The 11,853-nt window shown below is 44.6% G+C and overlaps 1 protein-coding gene across 1 annotated transcript; it reads right to left on the bottom strand.

Moving 5' to 3' along the window:
• Positions 1 to 269: 269 nt before the first annotated feature.
• On the bottom strand, positions 270 to 9,899 carry LOC311343320 (3',5'-cyclic-AMP phosphodiesterase 4D-like; the record flags this gene model as incomplete). The annotated part of the gene is made up of 2 exons (XM_084468191.1): positions 9,795 to 9,899; positions 270 to 509 (listed from the first exon to the last, which is right to left on the bottom strand). The coding sequence occupies exons 1-2, from the start codon at positions 9,837 to 9,839 to the stop codon at positions 270 to 272; spliced, it is 285 nt and encodes a 94-aa protein (XP_084324317.1). The 5' UTR covers positions 9,840 to 9,899.
• Between the last annotated feature and the right edge of the window lie 1,954 nt (positions 9,900 to 11,853).

The raw sequence follows: 11,853 nt of genomic DNA, 5'->3' as shown, positions 1-11,853 counted from the left end.
GCTCTATGTGTAAGAGGCGCGGCTAGAAATAACCTGTGACTCAAGGCTAATATAATTTCTAATGGATGTTTTTCCCGGCGACTGCATCCAGACAAAACGTTCACAATTCTAATAACATTTACATTCAAATTTTTACAGTGGCATAAAATGGTTTATCCCGATTATTTCCGGGACAATATATCGTCCGACAAAAGTAGTTATCGTGACAGGCCTAAGCACACATACGAATTACACAATCACACAGAGACACACTTCAGACACACCCCTCTCTACCTTTCAGTGTCGGCAGCGGTGATGGCGATGAGTGGCGGGGTGCGTAGCGGCAGGGTGGTGGGCCGCGGGGGCTTGGGGAGGGCCGTGTCCTGCTCCGGCCTGTGGGCGTAGTAGTACTGCTCGGCCTGTCTGAAGGCCAGGGGGGGCAGCTGCAGGGTCCTGCAGGACAGCCTCCGCACAAGGAGGGGCTCCATGCACAGGAAGGGCTCCGGCTCGGGGGAATCTGAGGAGTCATCCTGGAGGAGGAGGAGGAGGAGGAGGAGAGAGGAGGGTAAGAGAGGTGAGGAGAGGAGGGGAGAGAGGAGGCGGGGAGGAAATGGCAGAGGAGGAGGAGGGGAGGAGAGAGAGGGGAGGAAATGGCAGAGGAAGAGGAGGAGGGGAGAGAGAGGAGAGGAGGGTGAGTGGGGGGAAGAAGAGGAGAGGCGTGGAGGGGGGAGTGGGGTGGAGAAGAGGAGGAGGGAGGGAAGAGGAGAGGAGGGAGTAGAGTGGTGGAAGGGGGAGAGGATCGGGTGGAGAGGGGAGGAGAGAGAGCGCAGAGGAGACAGAAAGGAGAGAATAGGGGAGGACAGGAGAGGATGGTTGGAGGAGGAGGAGTTTGGACAGGAGAGGGATAAGAGAGGAGAGGACAGAGGGAGACAAGATAAGATAATAAGTATGAGCGTGAGAAGCAATTGGAAAGGGCAAGCTATCCCAACAAAGGAGTCAGGAGAGGAAGCCAGGCACATCAGAGAAGAGAGAAAGGGTAGAGCACCGAAATGTGAGATAGCAAAGGTGAAAGTAAAAGTGATGGATGGATGTTTTACTGGGCTTGACAATCTTCTGAGGAAAATTCAGTGTCTATAGAATAGTAGCATTGAATATAAACAGGTCACTATCAAGTAGCCGTAACACCATCATCCCTAAAATGCTGCTATATACCAATACAATGTTGATATGAGGGTTGGGAGGAGTTTGGTGTACAAGGCAGACAGTAACAGATCTTTAAATAAGAGGAGATACATTAAAGAAGACATCTTGGATACGAATGTAAAGCAAGGTGGCGGCCGCTGCCGGCAGGCTGGGCCCAGCAAGGTAAATGCTGTATTAAATCATTGCGTTACAGGGAAACACAATGTACCAGAGGTATGAGTCAGACCGTAAAGGAAAACACCACATGTCCATCCAAAAAAAGAAAAGATAAAATAAATCTGCTCTGGGACCGAGACGCCACGTGGGATAAAGGATGAACATACTTCACTGTTGAGAATGACATCGGCTGAGGAATTGGGAAGATAAAACATCCACGCAGGCGGGTCGAGAAGGGAAATGATTTTGGGGAGAGAGAGCGAGAGAGAGAATAGTGGTGCCCAGCCCCAGTGCGACAGCAGAGAAAGCGGAGCACCTTGGGTTAGAGTGGAATAATAAGAAAGGGAGAGGGCCGACCTCAGTCCCCAGAGCCATAAGTTACTCTGAAGGTGGGCCGCGAGAAAAACAGAAAAAAAATCAGTTATCAGATATTAGACTGCAGTGAAGAGGAAGCCTTTACACGTAAAGACATCATACATCGGTTCACGCACCCAATCGCGTTTTAACGGCACACGGCTCATTGAGTGAGTGACTCCGCTCACTAAACCAATGTAATTTTCTTTTCAACTAACCCAAAATAATCTTGCGCCGCCCTCCTTTACCGAACACTTCTGGGAGTACCTTCGACCTGGGATCCGGATGAATACACACACACACTCTCAAAGTGGGGTGCTGAGACAGCGTGATTAATTGAGGCTCATTCCGTGCAATTAATCTTCTACCTTACCATGAGGAGATTTCGCATTTGTTCCACATGGTTATTCAGTTTCCCCCCTCATAAATAGGGATAAACCCTCAACACCTGCACTGCATCTCATTTGAAAAGTTGTAGTCCTACATTATGGCACGCCCCCCCTTTAGCGTGAGATATTCAATGGTGCACTGCAGATAGACTTGCATTAAACTCCACTGTGTACCGTGAGGCGTGCGCCCAAACCGACCAATGGGTTAGTAGTTAGGGGCTAGTGTGTAGGGCTAATGAAAGAGCTAATGTTGATGTGCTAATCAGCTTCCGAGCAACGGCCTTCATCCAGTGTGTGGAGTCTTGATAATCTATGTGTCTCATCTGGCTAAAGTGTTAAGGCGAGGCCTTGGGCCTGGGGCACTCTACTGGGTAAAAACAACCAATTCCCCTACACAGTCCAAAACACATGAACTATGTTGGCAGATAGTGCGCTGCTAGCGATAGATAGATAGATAGATTTACTTTATTGATCCCAAGCTGGGAAATTGCAGTGTAGCAGCAGCATTACACACAGTAACAACACAATGAAGAGAAACAACCTTGACATATATATAAAAAATAATAAATATAAAATATAAAATGTAATATAATTTTTTTTATAAATAAGCAGTATAATTGTAGTGCAAAGTAGACAGTAGAAATATAAATATATAAGGTGCAAGTAAACAGATAAAACATATAAGGTGCTTGGAGACTGTATTATTATTATTATGACCAGAGTTTTAGCTGTTATTGTACAGTGTGATGGCATGTGGCAGGAAAGATTTCCTGTATCTGTCCCTTCGACAGTGGAGCTGGAGCAGCCTGTGAGAGACGGTGCTCCGCTGTCTGACCACTATGTGATGGAGAGGGTGCTGATCATTGTCTATTATGGATCAGTATGATGGATCAGGAACAGCTTATTCAGCGTTCTCCTCTCCACCACGGACTCAAAAGACTCCAGCCTGAGACCTCTGACCTGCCGCTGCCACTAACAGTAGGGGGCAGTGTGGGCGGCAGTAGCTCCAGAGGTAGAGCGGGTTGGTTGGTAACCGCAAGGTTGCTAGTTCGATCCCCGGCTCCTCCTAGCTGAGTGTCGAGGTGTCCCTGAGCAAGGAACCTAACCCTAACTGCTCCCAATGAGCTGGCTGTCGCCTTGCATGGTTGACTCCACCGTCAGTGTGTGAATGTGTGCATGAATGGGTGATATATATATATATATATATATAAATGCAGTCCATTTACCATTTACCAGTAGGAGCCGACCCACTATTACACAGAGCGCCCAGAAATATATTCCTGCCGTGGATCTTGTTGGTAGCGTTTTCCTTTTGGATGCCATTCCTCCACACCCCGCTACACCTCTGCATATCAAACTGCCAATCATCAATCAACCAGTCACTTGCCAGTGATTCCTGCATAATTATGTATATTGGATTACATTGTTGTACGAATTGCTATACAAGGAACAGAAACAGAGGTAAACACACACACACACACACACACACACACACACACACACACACACACACACACACATTAGAATACCTCACAAAGTCTTCTTTTATCAAAGTCAAATGCTGCGGTTTACTTTCAACTGAAATATATTTTTTCCCATAAGGATTAAGTAATTTCCTTTAATTTGTTGTTACATTTATTTGTTTAGGATATGTCTAAGTGAACACTTTTATAACAAAGATTAATGTAGCTTTCTTTTCATTTTTAACATTTTGTAATTCTGAGTTAATGTATTTTTTAACTGTCAAAAAAATGGTTCATTGAGTCTTTCGGCAGATGAAAGTGAATTCAAGAAGTAAGATGATAGGCAGGCTTTGTCAGAGTCTAGAGATTTGACTGCGATCACATGCATTTTATACATTGAACTTGATGTTGTATGCAAAAAGTGCATTTGAGTGCAAACTAGTAAGAAATAAGTTTCATCTACAGGCATGCTTTATTAATATATTTTTCTGGCACTGGGGTTGTTTTACTCCAGTTCTACCCTTGGATCATGTTAAGAGTTGGCAATGACTAACCTTCAGATGTTGGCTCACTAACATAAAGAAATACCACCTCATATGTACCTTAATGTTTCTAAAGTTTGGTGCCTTTTGAGGAAGCTTGTTCATCTCCTTCGGTGCCCTATGATAGTAACTAGACCAAGGACATATGCTGTGGCAGATAGTAAATTGGGTTGAAAGGACTACATACTACAAATAGGAAAAACATTTTAATACTAAAGAAGAGGACAAAAAGAAAAACATTCACCCTATGGGTTTATTTTTGTTGCACAAAGCATGAAACGTATGAACCTTAAATAAAAATAACAAAGAAATCAGTTTGCTATGTACAATTCTGCTGTGCCAGAACTCTGTAATAACACATGGGTCTCCGGGTGCGTATGCAATGCTTAAATATGCAGAACAATTACAGGTTTGTTGCACTTGATGAATCTAACCCTGCCATTCTCAACTGTGGCCCCTTAACCATGGCTTCTGGGAACTTGGCTCATCACTAGCGGTAGTGTTAGATAATCAAATTAGACTGAAAGAAAACCAAAGTGGCAGCAGTCATCTGGGTTTCCGGTGGCCCACGTGAGCAGCATCTAGACGTTCATAGTTTGAATCCCTGCTCAACACCAGGGCTGTCTGTCGCATGTAGTGCTCCGTTGTTTAAGGATCGTTGCCCTAGGTTTTGTTTGTGGTCACCCACATTGAACCCATCCCTCAATTCTTGTGATGTGTTGTGTACACATGGATGCAAGTATTGATTAAAGGTTTGAGTTTTAAATTGTACCAAGTGATTTCTTTAGTCTTGTTGCTGTCCACGTATGACTTGAGAAAGAAAAAGGGCTAAAAATACAATGTTTAAACCCACATATGTATATGTGGTGCGTCATATTACTATGTCGCTTTTTTGTTCAACTTAGTTTTTTCTTTTAATCTGGTTTATACCACAGAGCTTTTTTAGACTGAAAATTGCAGGAAATTCACTCGCTTTTCAAATGTGGCACCTCAGGCTTTAGTTGCAATCAGTAATCTGAAAGCCTCCATATTGGAGCCGTGTGTGTAACTCTTTCACATTTACTGTGTGAAATGACTGTGTACACCGCCACATGAGCTGTGCCAGAAAGGGAGAAAATCCACCTGGAATCTGACAAGGGCAAGAGAGTATTTTCTATTGCTGTTTGGATGAGTTAGCACACTAAATTTTATTCTATGATTTTGGGTTTGTTTTCTTAAAACATGTTTATGTGAGAACAATATGCTCCAACATTGTCTTCGTATTCAATCAAATAATCAAGTTATAATACTGTAGAGTGCAACAAATAAGGACACATCATTTTTTATTACTTCATCCAGGAAATGATCAGCGGAAACAGGCTCTGGTATCAGTGTGGATGAGATAACTGTGGTTTACTAAGTGAGGGATTGGGAGAAGAACAAACATCCCACACCCGCCCATCCCTTCTTTTCCTCCCTCCCTCCCCTCCCTCCCTCCCTCCCTCCCTGGGGTACCTCAGATCAGAAAGATGAAATCCAACAGGAAATAGACATGTTTACGCGCCTCAGGCCCGATAAGGTCTACAGTGCACCGATCCATGCATAATCAACCCAGAACATAACTGTAAGTAAGTTAAAATATACATGCTGCAGTCATTACTATGTGCATTCTAACTAGTTTACGCCACACACACACACACACACACACACACACACACACACAGGAAACATTACCATAAACATTGATGTGAGGCTACAGACCTACAGTGCCATTGGTTGCAATTGTGAGGTGATAAAAGCACATCTTGGTATAATTGGACCCAATTAGAAGCGGTCAAGGCGATTTAATGTGAGGTTAAACAGTGGCGCGGTGTCAGAGGCCTCTGTCCGGGTTAATGGCATTTTCAATAAAATATGACACAGAAATGTCACACCGAGAATCCATGTGTGCCACTTTGCTGGATGGACCTCACCTCCAGTGACATGCCACGCTCCTTATAATCATGGGCAGCTACAAACACCTTATGAGCAAGACTAATCACACCGTTTAATCACACTCAACAGGCTGTGAAATTGAATTGCTGAACAGGAGATAATGATTCTTTACACAGGGTTTAGAAGAAGAAATATATATCCTGCCTTTCACTCTACACCTGATACCTGCGCGTGTGTGTGTGTGTGTGTGTGTGTGTGTGCGTGCGTGCGTGCGTGCGTGCGTGCGTGCGTGCGTGCGTGGAATACTGGGTTCAGAGATTAATGAGACAGGTGTGATGTAGCACGCCTGAAAGGAATATTATTATTGTTGACACTAGTTGTAATATTGTTGCTGCAGTTAAACGTCCCCATTTTGTTTCTTCCTCACATACAATAATCGTAAACATCCTTGCTAATCCAATAATATGCTACACAAAGCAGTAGATTGCTAGCTTTTGATTACACATACTAAACAAATAGATAGACACAGACTCCAACCATTGCATTTTGTATGTGAGCAGTGCAGAGTGCACACTTTACTGTGTGCGACACGTTTGCACAGTTAATTCCACCAACAGGTTGGCAGACGAATTGGAAGGACGGGAGAAGATAAAATGGCAGTATAGTGTCGTGGCTACCCAATGGGAATCACACCCCCAACCCTTGCAACGTTAATGGCGTGCTCGATCTGTTCCATCTCCATCTATCTCTGAAAGTCACTTTGGATAAAAGCATCTGCTATGACTGCATGAAGGCCTCTGCCGTGATAATAAATAATAAGCCTGATTCCTCTTAGATCAGATGTAAAGGTATTGGTTAATATTGGTATTGCCCTGAACAGGGCATAATGAAGTAAAGTCTGTGTAAATGGTTATTAGAGGCCGTGTGAGGGGTGATTGTCTCTCAATAAGTCAAGATATCGAACTCATAAAAAGACAGACATGGAAGTGAGGTAATGGAAGTGAGCCAAGACACAGGATTCATTGTACCGTCTACCTATTGTGCCTTATCACTGCTATCTTTTCCTTCACACTTCATTAAGCTTTAACACACTGGGCGATATGCCCAACCTCCTTCTATCTGTATTTATTCCTGCGTCTATTTAACTTCACACCCTATACTCTCTTATTATTCTGTCGCAGATTTGATCTCATTGGTTACCTACTCTCCTTGCAGCCATGCAATTACTTAAAAACAGGGAGTTATATTGCAGTGCCTTACTGCCTTTAGGTGTCCAGTAATGAGATTTTTTAAAAGTCAAGTTCGACAAACAAGTAATCATCACAATCACCAGGGGGAACCCCTTTTTCTGTTCTTTTTTCAAGCCATCCTATATCTCCTAACCAGTCTTTGGTTGTCCTCCTGCTCCTTCTCTCCTTCCTCCTGAGCACAACACAGGTCCACTTGCCTGTTAGGCTGCTGGCGTCCCTCCCCATGGGGTCCAAATTGCTGATCAAGATGTGTTCTAGGAAGGAGACGAGGCGGGCATTGAGCCATTCTTCAATCTCTCCCTCATCACATTTGCGTGGCCACAGTCACATCCGTGTCGCCATGGCGACGCTCATAAGGTGACTCATAACTATTCATCAGTGGTGCGGGCTGATTGGGCAAGCCTGCGAGGGCGGCACATTACATATTCATCAAGGTGACTTGTGTCCCCTCGCTTTACCTCAATAAGACCCCTCAGGATAATTAAGGAGTTCTTCGGCTCCTGCTCTCGCCATTTGTATTTTGCCTCCCCCCCCGCGCAGTTCACTTATTGTTTTAACCTTGTCCCATCTATTTCCCCTGTTCTCTTCTCTCTAATTACTGGTGAACCCTTGATACCTCACCTGCCCCCCAATCATGGGTAACCTGCCCTTCATCTCCTCCTTCCTCCCATTTGAACCAGCCTATCCTCTGCTCACCCTCCCCTTCAGGGAGACTCTGCTCTCCAACTGTCGTATCCACTCAAGACCAGAGGCTGCATTTGATGATTTATGAATGTGGACATTCAAAATGAGTACTTCCTTTCTTTCGTTCTGTCTCAATCCACGCGGCATCCTTCTGGAAAACCTATGAATAATGTAAAGAGGCCTTAAATATAACAGCATTCTATGAATCAGTATGTACACAAAAGACAGATGAGTCTTTGAGGACACATTCTACAGAGGGATTCCCCTCTGTCCTTCATTTTGACAGACACACATACAGTACATTTGAACTGTGGTTCAAGGTCAGTTACCATGGTAATCCATAACGTCTATGCACAGGATGCCAATGGCTCTATATGGCAGTATCTCTTATGTAATCTTAGTGGTGCTATTGTAGAAGTGACCTCTACACACGATTATACAATAGGAGAAACACACCATGCCCGGGATATGACTCATTCATTCACAGTCCTTATCCCGCACACCCAAGCCTGGGTGAACCCCCTCCCTTCAGCGCTATGGTGGCTCCAGTCCATGCCTGTGTCGAGCCTATCATCATCATCATCATCATCATTCCTCTTCGTCCCCTATGGGACAAAAGGCTTCATTGAGCACTCTCCATTGCATTCAGTCCCCGGCATTGGGTGAAGCCTGTGAGGACCTGTCACTCAAATCATCAGAGAAGCTAGAGAAATAAAATAAAATCATGTGCTGTTGTTGTATGTACATATTTATTTGATCTTGCATAACTGTCATTCAATTAGAATAAGGAACTGATGTCTAGGATGGCGAAGTGTTGTTTACTGCTGGTAAGGTGTTTTTTGCACTGACAGCAACAGCGATGGAAGGTTGTGCGCCTGATTATTTAACTAGTTTGCCGCCACCCATGCCAACTTCCGATGGTACTTAAGAGCGCAGCTAAGCCACACACCGGGTCTTTGAAAAATAACAACACCTCAAAGAACCAACGTCCTTGTTATGCAAAGCTATTCAAGGTGATTGGTTCAGTCCTTGGGGCGGGCAGATACAACTAATTCTAGCCCTGTATAAGATGCACAAAATAAAATAAATGAATAAATCAACCGATTTTTTTTTTTTTACACTTTTTACAAGCCCCGAAAACATCTTTGTACATAATTGTTTTTTTTCATGAAAAACATCTTTAGTACTGCCTTTCATTGACGTAAATCAGCACAGTTATTTATATCCAAGTGACACATGCAACACATTGTACATGCAATCACACATTCATATGAGGTTGACCAAATGATTGGGCTGCGTGATTCACCAAACCAGGGGGGCTGTGAGTAGATGTCGCCTACATACATAATCACTGTGCAGAAGATTTGAGCAGTAATCAAAAGCATCACTTGTGTTTTTCTCTTCCCATTTCATACATTATTCATCAGGATAACAAATCCAACACGGAATCAATTGCAATGTGAGATAATCAACCAATTAATGAAGTCTAGTTGATTGAAGTCTCATGGTTTAGATTGAGCATAATAAATAAGTTGATTCGCCGCATCTGTGTATTCTTGTGCTTCACTTTGATCATTGGGTTATTTTTTCCTCTTTATTCTCCCAGCACCTGAGTGATGAGTGATGAGTGATGAGTGATGTGTGATGTGTGATGTGTGCGTGTGTGACATCATCGATGCACTACCTCCCTTGGTTTCTTGGGGGTTTCTAGCAATTAAATGTCTTGCTTCTTGGGTGTGAAAAAAACACAAAAAAAAGGGACTGTTCACGGAAAACAGCAACGGCTGGTCAGAACAGAGCTAATGCACAACATGACACATACATGGTGTCCTGGGCCAGCTGACACAGGCATCTACTTACACTGTCCCTTTGGCTGTCGTCCCCAGACCGCTCATTATTTTGCATGGTCCACTTCCTTTTGCAAACCGGCGGCCTTCAGACTCAGTGTAAACCAAACCCAGGGCTATAGAAACAATAAGACAAGACACACATTAGGGCTGTCAGTTCTAGACTCAGACTCAGTGCTTAAAATGTGTTAAAAGGGTATCTGTGGTTAATAGACAACACTGAGCGGTATGCGGTTAAGAGGAACGTTTAGAACGGGTAATCTGATCATTTTAGGTCGTAGGAAAAAAACAGTTGAAAGAACTGAAACCTTTGATATCACTGTGTGTGTGTGTGTGTGTGTGTGTGTGTGTGTGTGTGTGTGTGTGTGTGTGTGTGTGTGTGTGTGTGCGGGTGTGTGTCTGTGTTTGTGTGCTATTAGAATGCATTAGAGTAGGAGGTAAAGGTCAGTGAATCATCAACCAGAGTTATAAAGCCCGGCTGCGTTTATCTGGCCTAATAATTACCTCTGGTGTCTACCTGTTGCACACACAGTCCCACCATCTTCCATCCCCCGCTCTCCATCTTCCATCTCTACTCCCCCCTCTCTTTCTCATCCCCTCTCCTGTCTTTTTTCCGCTCTCGACAACTTCATCCACACACACACACACACACACACACACACACACACACACACACACACACACACACACATATTTTTGTCACAGATGTCATGCAGTGCGGAGTCCATTTCCTCCAATGCAGTGTTGTTCTGTACATTAGAGCGCCCGGTCATTTTGTTCCAGACATGCTTTTACCTTTTTCCACCATGCAACCTGAAAGTAAGCAGATGACTCAGATAATCCTCTCCACCCGGTTCCCTTCTTTCCCTCCATGCTTCTCTCCTGTTCCCCCTTGAACTAGGTAGAGACGCACACAGAGATGTGTGGCTGGAAGCTGTCCAGCCACTGTCTGGGCCGGCAGTAATGCTTGTGTATTTTAGCCGTACCCCTGGCTGGCCAACCATTTTATAAGCCCCTTGTAAAATAACCTGAATGTCCAGCTGCTATCAAGCTATATAAACCTGGCCCTTTAATGCATCACAGCCACCCATACTCTCTCCCGTTCTCTCTCACTCTCTCTTCCAACAATCTGCAGATGGTGGATGGTGGAATGAGAGGGCATGCACCCAAGAGAGGAGAGAGAAGCGGTTAGATGGGAGAAGGAGTGGAAGGAGAGGAGAAGATGAGAGGAAAGGAAAGGAGGTGAGAGGTTGAGAGGGGCCAAGAGATGTGAGGAATGGTTAAGAGTCAAGGGGATGTGAGGAGAGGGGAGGGGAGGAGACAAGAGAAGAAAGGAAAGGAGACAGGAGAAGGGAGGAGAGGAGAGGAGACCTGTGAAGACAAGAGAAGAGAGACGAGGAGAGGAGAGGAGGGGAGAAAATGAGAGGGGAGAGGAGAGAGAGGAGAGGAGGGGAGAGGAGAGAAAGGAAAGCAGAGAAAGGGAGAGCAGAGTTGGAGAGATTAGGGGAGAGAACAGAGAAAGGCGAGGAAGGGAGAGGAGAGAGCAGAGGATGGGACAAGGGAGGAAAGGACAGGGGAGGAGAAAAGAACAAGACCAAGCAAAGGAGAGGAGAAGAGAGAGAGAGGGGGTGGGGCGATGAGGAGAGGGGAAAGGATGAAACGAGAGAGGAGAGGAGGGGAAGAGAGAAAGGGGGGAGAGAAAAGAGAGGGGAGAGGAAATGAGAGTTGAAGTGAGGAGTGGAAAGGTCTCGAGGACAGGGGAAACAAGATGGGAGAGAAAGAACGTACACATGATGGCCCTGGTTCTATTAGTGTGAGCTAGATAAACAGCCCCTTTCATGAGCCCTCTCGGAACTCAGGGACCTTTGAATGTGGGAATGCACCACATATACTTAAATACACAACCACTTTGTCTGAAAACACCACCACCTCTTACCCTCCTTGAAAAACAAACAAGGGTCTGCCTTTTTGTTTTTCTAACCCGACAGTATCGAGAGCTATGAGAAACTGAAAAGTATAAAAACACGTCTGGTGACGCCATCATACCTCTCAAATCTTTGTGGGAATTCACA

The sequence above is a fragment of the Micromesistius poutassou genome (assembly GCF_964030765.1).
Source record: "Micromesistius poutassou genome assembly, chromosome: 5".
NCBI lineage: Eukaryota > Metazoa > Chordata > Actinopteri > Gadiformes > Gadidae > Micromesistius > Micromesistius poutassou.
The sequence above is the reverse complement of the archived record's forward strand: the minus strand, read 5'-3'. Positions and strand labels throughout refer to the sequence as shown.